At 39.1% G+C, this 22,641-nt stretch overlaps 1 protein-coding gene across 1 annotated transcript; it reads left to right on the top strand.

Annotated features, from left to right (window-relative positions):
- The first annotated feature begins 74 nt into the window (after positions 1-74).
- Positions 75-22,341, top strand: pik3ca (phosphatidylinositol-4,5-bisphosphate 3-kinase, catalytic subunit alpha). The gene is made up of 21 exons (XM_065240996.2): positions 75-427; positions 1,252-1,337; positions 4,007-4,413; positions 4,492-4,701; positions 5,219-5,469; positions 5,886-6,137; positions 6,307-6,392; positions 7,415-7,520; positions 8,784-8,936; positions 9,118-9,252; positions 9,541-9,665; positions 9,755-10,001; positions 12,046-12,149; positions 12,744-12,915; positions 13,212-13,318; positions 13,440-13,561; positions 13,656-13,734; positions 14,043-14,213; positions 17,348-17,465; positions 17,559-17,710; positions 18,531-22,341. The coding sequence occupies exons 3-21, from the start codon at positions 4,062-4,064 to the stop codon at positions 18,799-18,801; spliced, it is 3,213 nt and encodes a 1,070-aa protein (XP_065097068.1). The 5' UTR covers positions 75-427; positions 1,252-1,337; positions 4,007-4,061; the 3' UTR covers positions 18,802-22,341.
- The last annotated feature ends 300 nt before the right edge of the window (positions 22,342-22,641 follow it).

Below are 22,641 nucleotides of genomic sequence, written 5' to 3'. Positions count from 1 at the left end.
GATCAATCGAAAAATAGAGTTCAATGGGTTTATTAGCCTTTCTCTCCGTCTCTCACTCTCTCTCTCTCTCTCTCTCTCTTTTCTTGCAGTCACCCACCCTCCCTCTCTCTCATAACCTATCCGGCCACTTTACTGCTTATGTATTTACAGGATTTTTCTTTATTTAACCGTGACAGTCTTTCTAACGCTTTTTATCCAGTTCGCCGGATATTGGACAGCATGTATTTGTTTAGTCTCTTTCGGTTTTGAATGATTCTTTGTAAAGCGAGAGGAAAACACTGCTCGCGATCAGCCGCCGCCGCTGTTGTGATGGAGAGGCGGTGCGTGTCAGAGCGTGGCGGCTGACGGCCTGCAAGCCTCGGACTGGATTTACAGCTGTGAACGAGCGAGTGAACACCAACAACGGCATTGCCAAGACAACCCAGCGGTACTTATCAACACTTATTTATATATTTATAATATTTTTATTTTCTTTTTCTAAAACACTGCGCTGGGGGTGTGTGTGGTCGTCGACTGTTAACCACAAAAGCATAATTGGCGGGGTAATACGGCATATTATTTGAAAGTTATCGAGTTTTAGCAGAATAGCTAGCCTAGCAGCTAGGCGGCTAAAGGTATCCATATAACATGTCTGTGTTCATTTGTTTTTCCCACAGCTAAGATTATCTTTTATTTTATCATATTTAAACACGGCAGTTGACGTTATGAACATTTCGTTGAAATTAGCTTTGAAGGCTAGTTTGAAGGCTAGCGGGCTAATTAATTTCATAGATATTAAAAACCCCAAACGTGTCTGCTTTACAAATATGTATACTGCATATTTGTATTTTCATGAACTGAAACACTTAAGTGTTTTATTACAAAATATTACCTTGTAAGTTAACGTTGATTGGCAGTGTAGTATTATACCGTGTTATAGTCAGATTATCCATATTAGTGCTCTGTCATGATAACAACAGTGTGGTTTGATTTGTCTGTGGTTAAAACTAATAAACACAGGTATAATTGAATGTGTACTGTTTCAAAACATGACATTTATTCACAAACAAACTTTCATTGTGCATCTTATGGCTCAGTCAAGTCATATGCAACGATGACAAACCACTTAATCTTATTATCTTCCCATGAACAACAACTTTTTTTCACTTTACACAGTGCTGTAGAAGTTTGTTTTTGTTGATATTGTTGGCATAGATCGCATTTGATGTGTTGTTTGGATGACACTGAATATGCTTCTTGCTAATGTTACAGCATAAAGAGACGTTTCAAAACAAGCAGCTCAGATCAAGGTCTGAATTATGATGGACATTTACAAGGGGCCCTAACATCAATTCTAGGTAAGCTTTATGGTGATATGTGTGCTTATGTAAATATGTATTGAATGCACACAAGATGTTGTGCAAATATGTGTCCGTACAGAATTTTCTAGGCTGATGTGAAACAATGTAATGTGGAAATGTAGCATGGGTGATGTTTTGAAGCTTGCAAGGGTGGAGTGATACGAACCGACATTGCTATGGTTTGCAAACTTCCGTAATAAACATTTGCATGGTGTTTTACATGATTAAACTAGAAGAGCCATATCTAAACGTTATCAGCGTTAACAAAAGACCTGCTGTTTTATTGAAATGGCCCAATAATAATTGCACCGTGATGATTGATAGATGTCGTATGTCCTATATGAGTGCATTGCTTTTATTGACCTAAGAGATCCAGGATGTTGGTCGGGCAGTTGTTCAGTGATGTTAGCTGGGAAAAACAAGTCATCCACTTCAGCATGAAGTGCCAAATGTTTTTGGCTGTATGATAAGTGGAAATAACTCGCCTCTCTCACAGAGTGATACATTCTTGTCATTGCAGAGTGACTCAGATGTTTGGTAGTACTTTGGTAGTTTCCTGTAAGCTGCTGTATGACAGCGTGTTTTGCTATCAACACGTCAGTGTAAATGACCCTATTGGCCTCGTGGTTTAGTAACGTGAAGAAGTCAGTTCAAGGCTATGTTTACATGGCAACAATGTAGTAAAAACGAGAATTGTTTTCTTGTTAAAATTTGACATGCACGTGACATCGCGGTCACAAGATCTGCATTACACAGATCTGCAAGTACGATTAAAATGCTGTATTCATGCCAGGCCAGTAGATGGTGATGTTACTTTGTAAAGCAACACTACACATTGCGCACACATGCATTCTTTGCAGAGCGATAAATACAGCAAAAGCAAGACGGCAAAAGTTTGAGACGTATAGACAGATGATGAGATACGTTTATTACCCTCTTACCCTGGATTAAAAAATGCCCAAATTTCGTATACTTTGTTGTCGTGTAGGCCGCCATTGTTGTTTTGATGAGCATGAGCATGATGTCATCATTATCACAGATTTGCGGTAACGTAGTTTACACGACAAACAAAGTTTACGTTTTAGGACCCCAAAACGCTGTTGTCGTGTAAATGTTCCCTTAGCAAGATAGAAATATTAATAATGAATGTCTGTTATTAAGTTGTTCACCTTTACCAGTCCCTCCAGAAAAACACGATTATGTGATCTTATGATTCAATGAATAATCAGCCACTGTCCACATATTTATGCGAGGGTCGCATTTTTTAACTATGCCGCACTTTTGTGCATAAATTGCAGATTTATGCTCGCAAAATATGCGGGGCTTGCATGATTTCATAATGCATTTTCATATCAAAAAGTCATATATACTTTAGCAGAAAGTTGAAAAATGTTGCGTTTACTACACACATGTGCAGCCATGTCCCCTGTTGTTATGGGAATATTAGGAAGTGACGTAATTATGTGACGAGTACATCAATAGCCTCTTTCACACAGTAATTCTGGTAAATTACCATGAGTTTACCAGAATGAATTTACCAGTAAATACAAAAATGTGCTGTTCACACATGCAGTGACGTTCCGTCTTTTTACCAGTAAGACATCATTCACACATCAGTATCAAAATACCGGTAAACTCGGAGAGAAAGCGGAAGTTACCTGTGGCGCGCGGCCGGCGAGCTCTGTCCGTGTCGTATTTGTAAACGGCGGGTTATGACTTAATATCCACGGTCCGTATTTGTTGTTTTCACATCTGTGGCAAGCGGTCGCGAAGTTGCTCGTGACCAAACAACATTGCGTTAGGCGGCGTCAAACGGAACCTGCGCATTTGCACATTAGGCTTCACAGATGGTGTGCTAAGGACGTCGGCAATTTGGCAATTAGATGGTAAGCTGTTTTAAACAACTTTGGTGAAGAAATGTGGATGTTAACTTCAGGTGTGCTCGACTTTTAAGCAACATGTGTGTGGAAACGTCCGTAGTCTGGGGGAAACCGCGTCACCTGTATAAAAAACTTTCTGATTGGCCCGCCCGATCTGTCAGCGCGGTCTGACGTCATCTAAATGCCGGTAATGCTATATTTTTCGTTCACACACAGCGCTTACCGGCAAATTACCGTTAATCTTACAACCAGTCTTACTGGTAAATTGGGAGCACTGATTTACCGGAAAGGTTCTGTTCACACATGACATGTTAACTGCAATTTACCAGTAAATTACCAGTAAAGACTGTATGTGTGAAAGGGACTAATGAAGCTGCAAACAGTTTTTGCATGTTCACGCAATTTTGGCAAGTTCCCGCAATTTCATAGCATCAAATTGCATAAATATCCCGCATATTACATGGCATTTTTAAAGAAAACGTGTCGCAAGATCAAGGATTTTTGCCTGCAACAATCACATAAAAAAATCTGCTTTACGCAACTTATAAGTAACATCACCTAAATAGGTTTATTTTTTGGTGTTTTCTTTCTGTGTTCCTGTTTATCATCGCATTGCCTTTCAAGACCTAACTTGTTTGTTATTGGACAGATTGTTTATCCACTGAGCAGAGGAGTGGTTTACAATGCAGTGTCTTAACATTTAGTATTATCTCTTGATTTTACTGATACTGAAAAACACCACATGATATAGCCAAAACCCACTTTATTTATCCTGTTTCCTCTCAGGAGAAGAAGAGGTTTGCACATTTTTCTGAATTGAAAACCGTGAGGACGACAAATCATGCCTCCAAGACCCTCCTCAGGAGAACTATGGGGCATCCATTTGATGCCCCCCAGAATTCAGGTGGACTGTCTGCTTCCCAATGGCATGATCCTAACACTAGAGTGCCTCCGAGAGGCCACCCTTATCACTATCAAGCATGAACTTTTTAAGGAGGCTAGGAAGTATCCCCTCCATCACCTGCTGCAGGAGGAGACCTCCTATATTTTCGTCAGTGTAACGCAAGAGGCGGAGCGTGAGGAGTTTTACGATGAGACAAAGAGACTTTGTGACCTCCGGCTGTTCCAGCCGTTCCTGAAGGTCATCGAACCTGTAGGGAACAGAGAGGAAAAAATCCTCAATCGAGAAATTGGTAGGGATTCACACATCAAACTTAAATAGTTGTAAACTATTTGAGCAATCTCTTCTAAGATGATTTCATGTTTTTCAGGTTTTGCCATCGGTATGCCGGTTTGCGAGTTTGATCTAGTGAAGGATCCCGAAGTCCAAGACTTCAGGAGAAATATTCTCAACGTCTGCAAAGATTCAGTCGAACTGCGAGATGCGAATGGAGCACAAAGTCGGGCACTATACGTTTATCCTCCCAACGTGGAGTCTTCACCAGAGCTTCCAAAGCACATATATAGCAAATTAGACAAAGGTAGGTCTTTATTTGCACAAAGTAGTGTGCATATTGTATCACAGCTAACAAAATTTGATGTATGCATATTTTGTTAAATTGTAGTACTGCCTGCGAACCCGCAGAACAAGTCAACATTATTGCCTGTGGTTATCGAAGGAATGCCACAGATGTTAAGCTGAAAATAACCCAGACTCTTCCTTAATGTTGTATAGCCCGAAGTTAGTCATAATCTTCTTAATGTGGAGTCATTCTTGAATTTTGTTTCTTTTGCATGTCAATAGGCCTGTGTTATAAGTTGTAGTCACGAAGCATATGATCCTGCCCAGAGGAACATACGCACAACAAGTCCATTACATTAATTCCCTTTGACAACTTTATCGGCGGCTGTTTAATCTGTAGTCTTTTACTTTAATGCACTCTGTTGCCATGCAGGATGAATTGTTTGATCTCACATGCTTGATGCCTGAAGGAGTCAAATCGAATAGTGTCATTTCTGTTAGCTCTTAAACCTTAAAAAATGTGTTTTGTGTGACAGGTCAAATCATTGTGGTTATCTGGGTGATCGTCTCTCCCAACAACGACAAGCAAAAGTACACGCTCAAGATCAATCACGACTGCGTACCCGAGCAGGTGATCGCCGAAGCCATCAGGAAGAAAACGAGAAGCATGCTGTTGTCGGCCGAGCAGCTGAAGATGTGCGTGCAGGAATATCAGGGCAAGTACATCCTCAAAGTCTGCGGGTGCGATGAGTACCTTCTGGAGAAGTACCCCATCAGCCAGTACAAGGTATTTGTATTCCTAGAACTGAAGTTACCAAACACACAATCTAGTGTGCTTTCATAAATAACCTGCAATGCTTATATAATAGCCTTATTTTCAAGTTTTGTGTGTCCTGAAAGGAGATTTTTATTTTTATACTGAGCATTGATCCGTAAACCATCTGACACCAAAATGATCTGTTCTGTATCACCGGTCATGTTTTTGTATACCAGGCTTTTATTATCCTAAAACCAGACGGTACACAGAATGCAAATGAGTAGTCTTCATATCTCAGCTGGATTTGAAATCTTCACAACAAACATCACTGCCAGAATCGTCTAAAAATAGCAGTGCACATTATGGATGACTGAAAAGCCTTGTGAGATGTGCTGATTGTGGGACTTTATTTCTGAAATCGGCCTCTATTTTTCTCTTTCTTTCAGTATGTGCGCAGTTGCATTATGCTGGGTCGAATGCCAAATCTCATGCTAATGTCCAAGGACAGTCTTTACACCCAGCTGCCCATGGACAACTACACCCTCCTCATGCCCTCATACGCCCGGCGCATCTCCACCGCAACGCCTTACATGAACGGAGAAGCTTCAACCAAATCCCTCTGGACCATCAACAGCACTCTGAGGATACGCATCCTCTGCGCCACATACGTCAATGTGAACATTCGGGATATTGACAAGGTGCTTACTTAAAACATTAGTCATTTTGTTGTAGAGCAATACATGAGTAGTTTCACATTTATTGTGAAAGATGGAAAACTATTTGTATATGCAAGAATTTTTTGTTTTTTTATAATTGCTTGACCTTTCTCGCAATTTCTTGCTTACAGATTATTATTCTTTATTTCAGATTTATGTGCGGACAGGGATCTACCATGGAGGAGAACAGCTATGCGATAACGTAAACACGCAACGTGTCCCATGTTCTAACCCGAGGTAATGTATGAATACAGATTGGTTCTTTATGAATGAAATGTGTCCACAAAATCATTCTCTTCTCTGTATTAGACATGGGTCAGTATGAGATTTTAGCGGTATGATAACCTTATGGACGTTTCACGGTGTTGGGGTATTGCTATTTCAAAAGTAAAATGTGTTATTTTCAAATGTCTGCGTATACAAACAACATTTTTTCAAGTGGACACAACAATACATTTTATTTTTAAGCAACATTCAACATGTATACCAGGTAAATATAAAGCCTTTAAATTGTAGTTATAATTATAGTATAATATATTTTTTTAAACAAATGTAAAAAATAAAATAAATGTAAACATCTAATCAATTACATTATTTAGAAGGGACATTTCACATGATTTTTTGAAGATGAAAAATAAATCTTTGGTGTCTCCAGAGTATGTATGTGAAGTTCTAGCTCAAAATACCATATAGATAATTTATTATAGCATGTTAAAATTGCCATTTTGTAGGTGTGAGCAAAATTTGCAGTATTATCCCCTTTTGACATCACATGGGGAGCCAAATTTCAATTACCTATTTTTTCATATGCTTGCAGAGAGTGGTCTACCAAAAGTTACTGGGTTGTTATTTTTCACATGTTCTAGGTTGATATAAGCACTGGGAACCGAAGTACAGCACTTAAACATAGAAAAAGTCATGTTTTCATGATATGCCCCCTTTAATGATTTATTTAATTTTGTGTAAAGACAGCTCAAACCTTGTAAACGATATCACAGAAAATGTTAGTGGTTTTGAAACCTTGACTCTTTAATGCCTCAGTATACCTTAAAACTGGTAACCGGCCCATGCCCACACCGTAGTAACATCCACATGCATGTGGGCTAATTTTAAGTTAGCAAATTTGTTACAGTGACTTCAAATGTCACAGTTTTTTTATTTCTTTTGCTGAAAAGAGAAAGACCTTAATTCTTTGAAATTACACATTAGAAATGAATATTTTTGTAGCATTCACTCCCATCCTCATGTCACATTTCCAGGTGGAACGAGTGGCTGACCTATGATATGTACATTCCTGATATTCCTCGGGCAGCTCGGCTCTGTCTCTCCATCTGTTCTGTGAAAGGAAGGAAGGGAGCAAAAGAGGTAATCACTACACGTAGAGCAACTACATTGAAAAAACAAACTACATATTTCCAAAATCATAAAGGCGGTGGATTGACTGAATGTGTAGTGTAGACCATTTGTTCTCAACCTTTTATCATTGACCCCTGCTCCCCAAGTACATATATGATGGTCTAGAAGTCCCCCCCAATAGGGCTGTGACCGTGGCAGTATTTTATCACCGCGGTGTGTAAAATAATGTATGTGCACAAATTGATGCTTATAGGCTTATATATATATATAAATAATGCATACATATATTTTAAAATATAAAAATGTAAACAAGGATCAGATTTTTGTTTCTTAACAAGCATGCGTGTTTACAGGCTCCGGTTTCTTATTCCGCCAGTGGGTGCTCGTTACTATGTCAAGCAATGGTAAGGTTGCTTAGCAACGGAGCGCCCAAAGGATAGCGGCACGTTCACGTTTTCCGTGTGGTTTTAGACGCAAAATGTGAAGCAGATGAGCACATGTGCTTGGCCATTTCAGTGGGTGATCGAGCCCAGCCACGGAGCACCCACAGGATTGGCGCCTATGTGCATGCTGTAGCACTTCATCCGTAAATCAACACTTGGTTCAAGTTATAATGTTTCCAGCCGTGCTAAAAACATATTCTGATGGTGTACTGGTAGTGCAAATTGATTATTTTCACAACCTTGATTGACCAAGAGAGATCCTGCCTCATTGTTCTGTCCCAAGCACCAGGTCATTGCTATATCTGTTGCCTCCTCTTGCAAATAGCGCGAGACTGTAATTTATATTTTTCATTTTTTGTGATGTGCACACCACTACTTGTCACACTTCACCACCGAGGTTGTACGGTGATTATGACAATGGTCACAGCCCTATCCCTAACCCTCTACATCTATCTTTCTTTTCATTTTGCAATTACAATGATAAGTATTGAAGTATTTACTAGTTTAATACTAGAGACTATTTAACTAGTTTATCTTGGCATTGTAAGCATATGATTTAAAAAAAAAAACGAAGCTAAATTTTTAAAAATAAAAATAGTAGTGCAACATTTTATGCATCTTTATTTGAACTCAAAGCATATTGGATTTTGCACCCCCCTGTGAACTTTGGCCTCCCCTAAGAGAACCACAGGTGTAGACTAAAATATTATCTGGTTAACCTTACTAATAAACTTTTACTTATACCGTCCGTACTCTTATTCAAGTCTATTTATAGTTTTTCTTTGAAATGAATCTTTAATCGAGAAAACCCATATTTGACCTTTTATAGGAGCACTGTCCACTGGCCTGGGGAAACGTCAACCTGTTCGACTACACACACACGCTGGTCTCAGGAAAGATGGCACTGAACCTGTGGCCTGTCCCACACGGCCTAGAAGACCTCCTCAATCCCATCGGGGTCACGGGCTCCAACCCTAACAAGGTTTGCTCTTGCATAACATCTTTCAGCGCTGAGCTGTTTTAAATTGGCTTTAATAAGATTGCTTAGTGTTGTCTAATCTAAAGTGACATGAATAATCAGCAGGTGTACCAATGCGGAGGAAATATATGAGCGTTTGTGCAAAGGTTTATCTAGTTTTTGCTTAAATGTGTTTTTTTTTTAGGAAACCCCATGTCTAGAGCTGGAGTTTGACCATTTCAGCTCTCCTGTTAAGTACCCTGACATGACCACAATTGAAGATCACGCTAACTGGATAATTTCCAGAGAGATGGGATACAATTACTGTCAGTCTGGACAGGTGAGCTCACAGACACACATCCTACTTAATTAATTATAGGCACACGCTTCCTGACGGGACGAGAGACATCTCCTTCATTCTTTAGTCAATTTCTCAGCAGTGACTTTCTACTTTTTAGCTATCTGAATGTTTATATTCCAGTAATTTTTAAACATCCAACTAGGATTTCCATGATCATTGTACACATTTAATATCCAATCACATTCCAATATGGGGAATTTAGATTTAAATTGACATCAAAGACAAGGTTAATTCTATGTCTGATGGAGTTGTTCATGTGATTTACAGAGCAGTAGGCTGGCGCGAGACCACGCCATGACGGAGGTAGACATAGAGCAACTTCGGCAGCTGAGCAACAGGGACCCACTTTCTGAAATCACTGAGCAGGAAAAAGACTTCCTATGGAGGCACAGGTAGTCTACCGCCCCCACTAGTGCCCGTTTAAATGCACGTTTAAATGCACGTTTAAATGTGTTAAACTGCATTTGTTTTTCTACTGTAGGCAGTATTGTGTAAATATACCAGAAATCCTGCCGAAGATTCTGCTGGCGGTGAAGTGGAATTCTAGAGATGAAGTTGCACAGATGTTTTGCCTTCTTAAAGACTGGCCAGCGATAAAGCCAGAGCAAGCCATGGAGTTACTCGACTGTAACTATCCCGATCCAATGATCCGAGACTTTGCAGTCCGGTGCCTTGAGAAGTATCTGACTGATGATAAACTCTCTCAGTACCTCATTCAGCTGGTTCAGGTAGGTGGATTCATTGTTCATGACCATTTTATTTTGTCACAAATTAATAACATTATATGTAGAGCTGCAAACAACTAATCGATAAAAATCGTTTATGACATTCGTTGTCAACGAATTTAATTATCGATTAGTTGGTCTGTGACTTCACATGCTCCCGCCCCACAGTCGACCAACATGCACACGCATCAGCCAGGTGCTGTTTTTTCATACAGCGCGAGCTGCCTGCTCAAAGTCAGTCACGTTTTATTCATAGCCTTCAATGCAAGCTGTGACCACCTTCTCTTTGCCTATTTATCTAATCTGAGGTACTTAACACAATGCTTTACATATTTTCTGACTTCTGGCTCGAACACAGGGTGTACAGCGCTATTTTTAACCTTTCATTGATGAAACTAAAGCGGCTGATCTCCATGTAGTTTCATTTTGCAGGCGTGTGAAAGTTGGGCGAACTTATTTCATCAATTGAGCTGAAATATCAGAGAAAGCTCTATATATACATGTACAAAGCACTGTGCAGCATGTTTACTTACAACACAAGCAGCGGACCCCGACATAATATTAGTTCGCGGCGATTTAAACTCGTTATTACTCCTGCTCGCTTTTAAATGACAGCAGAGAGACTCGCCCACAGTCTCCACAGACCATCTCCACAAAGTAATCAGGACAGAAGCGGTCAAAAGTGGACAAAAGAGACTAATTTAAATGCCAGGTGTAAACGTGATGTGTCTCTCTCGTCCACTTGTGATTCAATCAACCAAAAGACATCTTAATACCAAGTGTAAACAGCCCCAAAAAAGGACGACCAGCTTGGCTAAAAGCACGGAAGCAAAAACCCAAACGAACCCTGGTTAATAAAGATTTAAATTCCTTTAATGTAAGTGACTTTGTATTTGTTTAATTGTTGTTGGGTTTTCATAAAAATAGTAATGAAAAACAAGCATCTGTTTTAAAGTAAGGGGGAAATCCAGGTTTTTATTACTGTAACAACCCATCACCACTTTCATATCATAATGGCTTATTTATTTTGTTAATAACAAAAAAATCCTTATATTCATCAAGGTCTTAAGCTGAAGTTAAAATTTGTTTATTAATCTGTGGCACAATTCTCAGCACATCCCTGAAGACTTAATTTATTTTGTTAATTTTATATTTTGACATTTAAAGATGTTTACTATTTAAAGGTGCAGTGTGTAAATTTTACTGCATCTAGTGGTGAGGTTGCGAATTGAAACCAACGGCTCAGTCCACTGCTCACCCCTCACTTTTGAAACGCATAGAGAAGCTACAGTAGGTGCCACCAAAAAAACGTGTCATCGTCGGAGACAACTTAGTAAAAAGTTTGTCCGTTAAGGGGTTATATGGAAACATGGCCGCACAAAATGGCGACTTCCACGTAAGAGGCCCTCAGTGTATGTAGATAAAAAAAGTCTAAAATTTACAATATTGTTTACTGCAATAGGTTTACTGCTGGAATTATGTGTAGTGCCACTCTGTGTCTTATCCCCACTGTCTTATCATTTTGGGTAACAGCGGCTTATCTAATGCTTAAATCTCGCTGGACGGGTGAGTTTTATTGCAATGCCATAAGGTTAAAGTCATGGCAGTGCAAAACCCTCCTCAAGTCTGACCGTCTGACCTCACGCCAGTCTGATGCTCGCAAAAAATTACCAATCACTGTTCGTGTCCATCTTACATCAATTTAATGAAACAGTAATATATGTTTTAAAAGGTACTCAAGAATAAGTCTGATTCCAAATGTAGTCAAGTACGAGTCGAGACAGAGTCAAAATGCTCACGAGTCCATGACAAGACCATTAAAATATGGTCTCGAGACCAACACCGATTCCGAGTTTCGAGTACTACAACACTGCGTAAAACCATCTAATTAAGTAAATTTAACCCGATTAATCGGAAAAAACAATTGCCCGATTAATCGATTATAAAAATAATCACTAGTTGCAGCTCTAATTATATGAAAGTAATGCTTTATAGATGCCCACTCATTTTTACACGCTGATTGCAAAGTACTTTTTTTCTTTTGAAGGTTTTGAAGTATGAGCAGTATCTTGATAACCCCCTGGTACGATTTCTGCTGAAAAAAGCTCTTACCAACCAGAGGATTGGACACTTCTTCTTTTGGCATTTAAAGTAAGTCGTTTCCTTTTTTTCCTAACCATGCTGTTCTCTCTTTGTGAGAGTATTTTATACAGCAGCCTTTATTATGATGGTTTCAGGCCTGAAATGATTGAGTCAACAGAGGTTAAGCTACAATTATCCTTCACTTTGATGGACTGGGTTGTAAATTTTCTGTCATGAACAGTTTGTTATTTGTCAGTGAGGTATGGCGGTACTAGTTTTTTATTTTTTATATGACATTTGTATTGTAGGAAGAGCTCTTTTAGTCTCACCAGGAGCTTAGTTAAGGGTTCCTTGCTTTTATAAAATTCTCATGCAATGTAAAAAAAAAAAAAAACATGTGCTGCTTTCTTGCAACCTGTTCACCTGATAAACTTTTTATTACTATTAACTGTGCTTATTAAGAACAACTATAATATTTGTTAAGGGTTTGGCATAGTTACATAGAGCTGTGTACTCTTGCCATCAGTGGTTAAAAGAGTTTAGCTAGACCTTTTATATTTGCACATTTTGCTAAGATGTAATTACTGTTTGTTGCTAAAATTTTTATGTGGTTCTCTTTATGAGACCCACAAGCAGAGAGCTTATTTGAAGCATATTTCTCAGGTCGGAGATGCACAATAAAACTGTGAGTCAGCGGTTTGGTCTGCTGCTGGAGTCGTACTGTCGGGCGTGTGGCATGTACCTGAAGCACCTGAGCAGACAAGTGGAAGCCATGGAGAAGCTGATCAACCTCACAGACATCCTCAAGCAGGAAAAGAAGGATGAAACCCAAAAGGTAAGTTTAGCCTTTAACCTTGACCTCACCGAAAAGCAGATAGGTACTCTGATACGTAAGGGGTTAGACTGGAGAGCTCTTACGCCATTACAAGCGAAACTAGAGCTGTTAGCTGTAACATTAGGTCTGGTAGAGCATCCGTCTTATAAACCATTCAGGCGTTACCTTAAACATCACTTTAATGTGATGCGTATGGTAAAGTGTGTCATTTCCGTTCCATTAACGTCACCAACCAGAATTGCAAAAAACTCTGTGATCATCACTGGCATGCTGACTGACATTCATTTTGGTTTTAGGTGCAAATGAAGTTCCTGGTAGAGCAAATGAGGAGACCGGACTTTATGGATGCCCTCCAAAATTTCACCTCTCCGCTCAACCCCGCCCACCAGCTCGGTAACCTACGGTGAGTCTCACGCCGTGCAGCGATCGCACTTGCAAAAATGTATTTTCACCTAGCAGGGACGGTACATAGTGAAATGTATAACATCTTTTCCAATCATGATTTGTTTTTGTTCATGTGGCAGACTTGAAGATTGCAGGATCATGTCCTCGGCCAAAAGACCTCTGTGGCTGAACTGGGAAAACCCTGACATAATGTCCGAACTACTCTTCCAGAACAATGAGATCATTTTCAAGAACGGAGATGGTCAGACTGATTTCTGATGATTTCTGGGAATGCCCTTATTTTGCACAGAGGAACGAAACTGACGCACGTTTTTCCACCTTCTCCTTTCTTTTAGACCTACGTCAGGACATGCTGACATTACAGATCATTAGGATAATGGAAAACATTTGGCAAAATCAAGGGCTGGACCTGAGGTAAGTGAAATGGTGTCACGTAGAGCTTAAACTTCTTGCCTGGTAACCAAAAGAGGATTTATTTTATGAACCTGTAATTTGTGAGCCATCACCATTATTTTCTTGAGAAAGGCCTTAAAAATATTAACAATTCAGGGCGTTGGCTCATGTCTTTTTAACTTTGGAGCCATCTGTATTTGAATGTATACCTTTTTATATAATCAACATTGATTTGGAGAAGTGGCATCATGTTTTTCTTGAACGTTTTCCATGATGAACTGTTTTGAACCACTGAATGATTTTTTTTTCTCATGTTATTTGTAATGCAGAATGCTTCCCTATGGTTGCCTCTCTATTGGAGACTGTGTGGGTCTTATAGAGGTGGTGAGGAGTTCCCATACCATCATGCAGATTCAGTGTAAAGGAGGTTTAAAGGGAGCATTGCAGTTTAACAGCTCGACGCTGCATCAGTGGCTAAAAGACAAGAACAAGGGCGAGATGTGAGTAATGTTTACTAAGCTGTTTTTCCAGATTCTCATCCACTGACATTCCAAACTAACTTGATTTGGGTTTTTTGGTGGTTTATGCCCATATTTGGACATCCTGGCTGTTACTAGCGTCATCACTGGCTTTGCTTTATCTAATCCAGCTGTTAAAGGATTTGTCCATTTTCTTAAAAAAATCAAGGTAATTTACTCACTACCATGTCATCCAAAATGTTTATGTCTTTCTTTGTTCTGTCCCGAAGAAATTATGTTTTTTGAGGAAAACATTACAGGATTTTTCTCATTTTAATGGACCCCAACACTTAACAGTTTTAATGCAGTTTAAAATTGCAGTTTCAAAGGACTCTAAACGATCTCAAACGAGGCATAAGGGTCTTATCTAGCAAGACAATTGTCATTTTTGGCAACAACTTCTCGTCTTCCTCTGGTCCTGTGACGCGCCAGTGCGACCTCATGTAATACATTATCAGGTGAAGAGGTCACGGATGACGTATGCGAAACTACGCCCCAGTGTTTACAAGTGTGAAGAAAGAGGACCGTTCTGACGTTGTTGTATGTGGTAAGTGTTTGTGTCAGTTTATTGTTTAAAATGGTCCGCAAATGTGCGTTTCATATATGCAACATGTGACCTTTCCCACGGCATTACGCAATTACGTGAGGTTGCGCTGGCGCGTCACAGGACCGGAGGAAGACGAGAAGTTGTGGTTTAAAGGGTGCATTTTGTTTTTCTTGCCAAAAATGACAATTGTTTTGCTAGATAAGACCCTTATGCCTCGTTGAAGATTGTTTAGAGTCCTTTGAAACTGCAATTTTAAACTGTAAAGTATTGGGGTCCATTAAAATGATAAAAATACAGGAATGTTTTCCTCAAAAAACATAATTTCTTCTCGACTGAACAAAGAAAGACAACAACATTTTGGATGACATGGTGGGGAGTAAATTATCTGGATTTGTTTTTTGGACTAATCCTTTAAGTAAATTCTTGTAGCTCAATTGGTGGAACATTAGCATGTGATGGGTTTAATTCCTAAAGAGCACAGCACAGTGCTAAAATATATGTCTGTCAAATGTGTAGTTAAGCATCAGGTAAATAGAGCTGTGGCTAGGGATGGGTACCGAAACCCGGTATTAAACTTGCCCCGGGCCTAAATTATGAAAGACCATAGAATCAGTAAGATCTGACGCTATCGGTTCTGCTTTCGGTCCTGGAGAATTTTTTTTAAATAAATGTACCATGTATTCTTGCATAATAATGTTTTCGTGCACATTTTATCTCACCAAACATTTCTAATTTGAGATAATATTAAGATGTTTGTCTGTGAGATCTGCGAGATCTCTCATGCGCGCCGCGGAGGCTGTCTGTCACACTCACACACACACACACACACAACGACGAGCGCGGCGCACGCATACGCATAACAGCACGAAAACTCCCGCTTAATAACAAGACTGACAATGGCAGATAGAGCAAAACGTTCAAAAGTGCGGTTATACTTTACTAGAGTTGATGCAGACAACGCTCGTTGTCATACAGGTAAGTGCAACAAGATTTTTGCATGTAAGACCGGAAACACAAGCAATCTGTCAAAGCATCTTTTTAAAGTACATTACGTGCAGACAGAAACTGTGTCGCAATTCAAGGGCTGCGACCTTCTAAGCATACGACCTTAAAAGGTGAGCACACAGTCTTTCAAGGTGGCAGCCTGAGAAGTCCGCGAAGAGAACTGAAATGAGACGATCTAATCCTCGGAGGACCCATAATTTGTAAGGGTGTCACGATTTCGATTTTAAATCGAAGTCGATCGAAATTAGGTCCCATCCTCGAACTTCGAATTAAAAAATGGGATCGTCGATGCTTCCACGCCCCCATGTCACGTCCGGTCGGCTTACCAAGCAGGGGGGAAAACCTCTCAGATATTTATATTTTAAACACGAGGGATGTATTAATACTTGTAATGCATATCATAAACAGGATTACTACCTACTGATCTGCCTTCTGACAGAGCGCAGCTCTCTGCACGTGCGTGAGAATGAGGCGCCAAGATGCAGCAGATTATATTTCAAACAAAAGGGATATTTTGCCACAGCTCGCATGAAACGCATAAAACTGAACAAATACGTAAGGATTACTACTACTTTAGTTTATGTTTAGACTTCAGATAGATGCGAGAGCGCGTGCCGTGCACGTCAGACAGAGAGAGCGCAGCTGCTTGACGCGCTGGATTTATTTCAGATGCTTGTCCAAGACGTGCGCAGTAAGTCCATCTGCGTGCAAGAAGGAATCATCTACAAGTTCTCTCGTGTAAAGTGAAGCCCAAAAACACCCATGCGAGGAAAAGCACGCAATGTGTATATTAATGTGTAACTATAACAACAATAATAATAAATATTAATGGCATAGCATTTTTTGTCTTTAAAAAAAAAGTAAAAATCGAGAATTGAATCGAATCGTGACCTTAGAATCGAAAATGTAATCGAATCGAGGATTTGGAGAATCGTGACACCCCTAATAATTTGCGTCACCTGCTGCACGCGCCCACCGCGCCTGTCAGGCATGTACTGTATGCTAACATCATGTTGAATCAACGTTGTTCACCTCATTTAAAATAAATGTACAATATCCCTAATTGGTTACCTTACGTTGAAATTCTGTTGATTTCTTTTGGGAGAAATGACGTTATGCATTCAACATATTTTCTACTTGTTTTAAAATCCCAAATAAAGAAAATTCAGTATGTAAACATTTATTTGGCTAAATGCACAGCACTTCGAAAATAGCCTACAGATAAATATCCTATTTAAAGTATTTTTTTGCAGCTTTCACGCTGGTGCATTAACAAATATATGTATATTATTTAGACATTATATCCAGAAATTAATTTGTAATAATGAAATGCAGACACATAATTAACTTAATCATGTGAACAAAGGTTCATGATCAAATGTTAACATCGGCCAAAGTACAGATAAGAATACCGTTAAAGTACCGGACCGTTAAGCAGTATTGCAAGAGTAGTAATACCATTAAAATCTTAACGATACCCATCCCTAGCTGTGGCTGAAAGATTGTGTTTTGCATTGTGTGGTTTAATTCTGAATGATCATGTTAAATAAAATTATGTCTATAGGTACGACTTGGCTATCGACTTGTTTACACGATCATGTGCTGGCTATTGTGTGGCCACCTTCATTCTGGGGATTGGTGATCGACACAATAGCAACATCATGGTGAAGGACGACGGGCAGGTGTGAACTCGATCTTAATTTTATGCTTTAATGCTAAAGTCGTAATTAATATGCTCCTTATATTTACAAAATGTTTTTTTTCTTTCTCCGTAGCTGTTTCATATAGATTTCGGTCACTTTTTGGATCACAAGAAGAAGAAGTTTGGCTACAAACGAGAGCGTGTGCCCTTCGTTTTAACTCAAGACTTCTTAATCGTGATCAGCAAAGGAACCCAAGAATGCACTAAAACCAGAGAGTTTGAGAGGTGTGTATATATGTTTATTGTCAATTTTTTTTATGTAAGCTTAAAGAAACCTATCTCTTGTGTATTCAGACCTTTACTTAGTAAGTGGCAAACTATCAAAGGCAATTAGTGATTGAGTTAAACAATTGAGGCTTTCATGTGTTTAAAATGGGCCACTTGAACCCCAATCTCAGCAGTCCTTCCTCTTTCAACAATACTCTGACAGAAAGCTGCCTGCCAAGTTTCCGGCGTCTGCTCCAGACTTCCGCTGTTTGACAGATCTCTGCTTTAAAAGAGGCCTTTAGAAAAGCAGCATTTGTTTTCCATCGGTGTATCTCAGAGGATTGGATGTTTGTCTTTTTGAGTCTTAATCTCTGGTGTGGCTGTGTTTGTACACATTAAGTTGTGAAATGTAATTGTAAAAGCATTATGCAAGCATAAAATATTGATAAAATATTACCAATGGATCCCAACATTTTTTCCTTGCCCCCCACTAAGTACATATATGACAGTCTGAGCCCCCCAACCCTCTACCTAGTTTTCCATTTGATTTTGCCATAATGCAGAGAAGCACATTGAGAGAGAGGGGCAAATTTTAAATAATTTTTTTTTTTTACACAATAAAATATTATCTTATCTTGGCATTGTAAGCATAATGATAAAAAACATCATTTTATTTGAGCTCCAAGCATATTGGATCCTGAAGTATGTCCATTCGAGTATGTTAGCCTACTAAGTATCAAAATGTACGTACATCACGTAAACAGCTTCGTCCATAGCTCTCTTAGAAAGAAGTTTTAAAGTATCATTGTATGTTGTGACTCTTCATCTCCCCCTACAGGTTTCAGGAGATGTGCTACAAGGCCTATTTAGCTATCAGGCAGCACGCCAACCTGTTCATAAACCTTTTCTCCATGATGCTGGGCTCAGGCATGCCAGAGCTGCAGTCTTTTGACGACATCGCTTACATCCGGAAGACCCTGGCACTGGACAAAACCGAGCAGGAGGCCCTGGACTATTTCATGAAGCAGATGAATGACGCTCACCATGGCGGATGGACCACTAAGATGGACTGGATCTTCCATACCATCCGACACCATGCCCAAAACTGAGCTGAAACGGATCCCAGCCCACTGGTGGAACTTTGGTTCGGATAACGGGCAGAAACGAGACCTTCTTTTTAGGACATCCTGCCCCGTTTATGCCATATAGGGCATCATGGCACTCAAACCTCATGTACAAATGAACGTCAGAGCACTAAAACAACCTTGAAGGACATTTTTTTTGTCCTGGTCTTTAGGTTTTCCTTTTGCCCGACATTGTACATTATAGTCTGTCGTTTTATCCCACTGCCCCCCCTTGCTGCTCTTTTCCTGAAGTTAATTCTTATTATTAATATTATAAATTATATTTTGTTCTGAGGCAAAACAAACCTTGTTCGAGACTCTTCAGGAGCTTTTGCGGGGGTGTCCATGTCTTCCTGTTTAAAACTACAAATGCCTTTTAATATGCACGGAACCTCTGAGAACACTCATAAGAAGAAAAAAAAACAGGGTATGAAACTTTCTGGTCTGCTACCTGGCCTTTCTTTTCGAAACCAACGCTAATCCCCTGAAAGGCAGTGCGAGGCATAGCATTAAGAGACCGATGGTGCTGATTTTGTCCTGATGTTGAGTTGTGCTCCTGTCCTTTGAGTTCACTAGACTGCACGGGCCTTTTATAATAGATGAATAATTAGGTTTTGTTCTCATTTCTTCCTCGTATGCACAAGCGAGCTAACACGATAGCCTAAATACTTTCGTTTGCACTGGACTTAACAACTTTTCATACTTTTCATTTTCGATTTGTTATGCATTTCTACGTTTTTGTTCTTAGCACTACATATTCTTCAGAACCGTTTTTGTCTTTATAATAAAGTTGTGTTTTTTAAACACATAACATACTACACCCATGTATTACAATAATGCATTAATGCATCCCAGTTTTTACTGGAAACAAACTTTTGACCCTACGTTGCTATCGCCATGCTTTATCAGTTGAGCAGAAACACTATACTAAGTACATGCGTTTACTTTGTGTCAGTACAGGGTTATTTCAATATTAACCCTTTAATTTGGTTTTCTGACTCCAGAGTACTTATCTGTAGCGTCTCTCCGTGTTTTCCAAGTCGTCCGGTGTGCTTCTAGTAATGATCGTCCTTCTATACTCCTTGATGGAGTACAGATGAAGCCTTAATACACTTGCATAGTATAAATAAATATATTCATATCGTCCATGTGTCCTTGCATGCAGTTTTGTAAAAACAAAAACTGGTTTATCCCTTGCGTTCAGAGCAATTTCCCCACTACACTAAAGCTGAATTTTCCGTCTATGTTGAAACTTTTACTGATGCAGGTCCGTGGTCGTTGTTTGTGCAAAAGAAAGCATTATGACAGGTGGTGCGACGTTGTTACTCGGTATATAGAAAGTTTCTATAGACGAAATGGATGTTTTGGACGGTAAAATGAGTGGATGACAATGGTAAATAGTTTACCAGTGACACTACACCACCACAGTACAGTATAACTAACTACATATACATTATATACATACATGCGTATTTATGTGTACATATACACAGTGGACAATGTACAGTGAATGTTTTAAAGTGGGGGTGGTCTTTGATGTTTAATCAGACACATGTCTGATGTGGAAAAGTTCCTCTATTGTCTTGCACAAATCGAATATATGATATTGATATGGAGAAACTGATAGAAAGCTAGTTTGTGCGCCCTCTTGAGTCGGGTTAAGTGCCTTGCTTGGGGCTGTAGGAGCCAATTCACTCCCCTTGTCTGACAGTTTACCAGCTTTCCGAATCATGGTGACCTTCATGACTTCTGCAATTTAAACCACTGAGCTACAGATGGAAATGAAAAAGTCCCAGACAGGTCATATCCACAAAAAATTAAACCCAGAGGTATCTGCATTACCTTATGTGTTGGGCACAGATCCCCATATTCTCCCCATATTAGTCACGAGTGACTAATCTAAACCCCTGTTGATGGACATCTGTATTTCTGCATTACTTCGAAGCTGTGAAAATGTAAATTTTAGGTGCAATCATGCTATTTAAATGGATATATAGCTATTGGCACGTTACCCTTGAACACTATTTCTTTTCTTCCCACACCACTCTTTGTTTTTTTTTTGTGTTGTGACTTACAGCGTCCTGATCATACCTGCATAACCACCTGAAATGGTCAGTCAGTGCTTTTAATCCCCATTTGTTATGAAGACCTAATTTATGCATGTTGGAAAAGCTGAAGGAAACAGTGGTTTACGCATACAATCTATAGTTTCTATAAGTCTGCTAAAATAATGGACATCTAACAATGCAAATCATAATGAGAAGCAATTCGTTTTTTTTACTGTTTCAGATCTAGTGTGGATCTGAGTATTTCACACATATGCATTAATTTGCTATACTGTACATGAGGATAGCTTTTTTGTAAACATTGTTGCAATTCTTATATGCAGTAAACATGTGACCAGATACACTTGGTCTCGGACTGTATATGCAGGTGGTTCTTGCAGTATTTCTTTTCTGTACTTTTTATCTTTGCCTTCACTTCAGACGTACGCTCAAGTCTCCCGCATGTGTTTTTAAGCAGAATAATACAATGTGCTCCTTTACGGCCTAAAGCGGAGATCAGCTACATTAGAAATTAGTCATTGGAAGCAGCCTTACATTAGTTCTCCTAAAGCCATTTAATGCATGGTTCTGTTCGATTACTTGTGTCTTCTTGTCTGTACAGGTTACAGATCATGGGCTGGACCCGCTAAATAGCCCAAACGTCTAATGTGATCAATAGCTTTCGAATTAGTTTTTTTTTTTAATCATTTAATGACTCGCAAGCAGAAATACTGAGATGCATATAAAATACTGAGTCTTTTGTATGACAATGTTTAGGAAGTTTCAGTTGTACTTGAATATCATTGCTTTGAACCGTCTTTGTGTGTCAACAACAAAGCCGTCAATGTTACATAGCACTGAAGGTTCACTTGCATTGGCAATTTTATACCGATTGTGAATGTCTAAATGGTTTGGGGAGGACTCCCTTGCTTCAAATAGGAACTTTACTACGCCAATATAAAGAGAGAAAAAAGACCATTTGAATTCAAAGGAAAATTTATTTGCTACGATGTGAAGAAGGAAAATATAAAATATTTTTTCTAACGGAAGGTCAAATGGAGATTTCTGTGCTATTCTGAAATGGTTACGTTTCTCTCTCAGTATTGCTGTTGCGTTGTACTCATTTTCTTATTGAATTATGATGTCATAATAATTTTCTTTATCAATATTATGAAATTATATATAGCGGGCCAAATACTTTTCTTTACCTCCTTCCTTGCATGAGATAAAAAAATGAAAAGGAATAAAGAAGAGTTGCCCTAGTATTTTTCTTGATCATTTGTAAATGTAAGGCATCTTTGGCCCGCACTCGGTCGAAACCATCTGTAAACAGCCATCAGTTACAAAGCCTCATGCTCATTTTTCTATTTGGTTTCATTGTGCACCTCAGTTCAAAAGTAGCTTTGTATTCAGTCTGTCGTCAATATTTTGAGTGTTATGTGACTATGTACAAATAAACGTATTTAAGAAAAAAATCTTACGGATGCTGCATGTGTCTCTTTTTTTTAAAATATGGCTGAAGGATCTGTAATACATTTAAATGAGTGTTCATGGGCTAGGCAGTTTAAAAAGAAAGGACATTACTTAAGGAATAACTGATGACGGGTTGTTGAATTTTAAGAAAATAATGCGGGTGTGCATAATTTTCACATAATTCAAAGGACAATCATCAATTATTCCGCTTATACCATGGTTAACACAAACATTGCTCTGATGCCTATTTTTTTTTTGACTTTTTAAAGGTTAGGTGTGCGGTTTACAGAAAAATAATCAACACCCA

The sequence above is a fragment of the Paramisgurnus dabryanus genome, chromosome 14, assembly GCF_030506205.2.
Source record: "Paramisgurnus dabryanus chromosome 14, PD_genome_1.1, whole genome shotgun sequence".
Classification (NCBI taxonomy): domain Eukaryota; kingdom Metazoa; phylum Chordata; class Actinopteri; order Cypriniformes; family Cobitidae; genus Paramisgurnus; species Paramisgurnus dabryanus.
The sequence above is the reverse complement of the archived record's forward strand: the minus strand, read 5'-3'. Positions and strand labels throughout refer to the sequence as shown.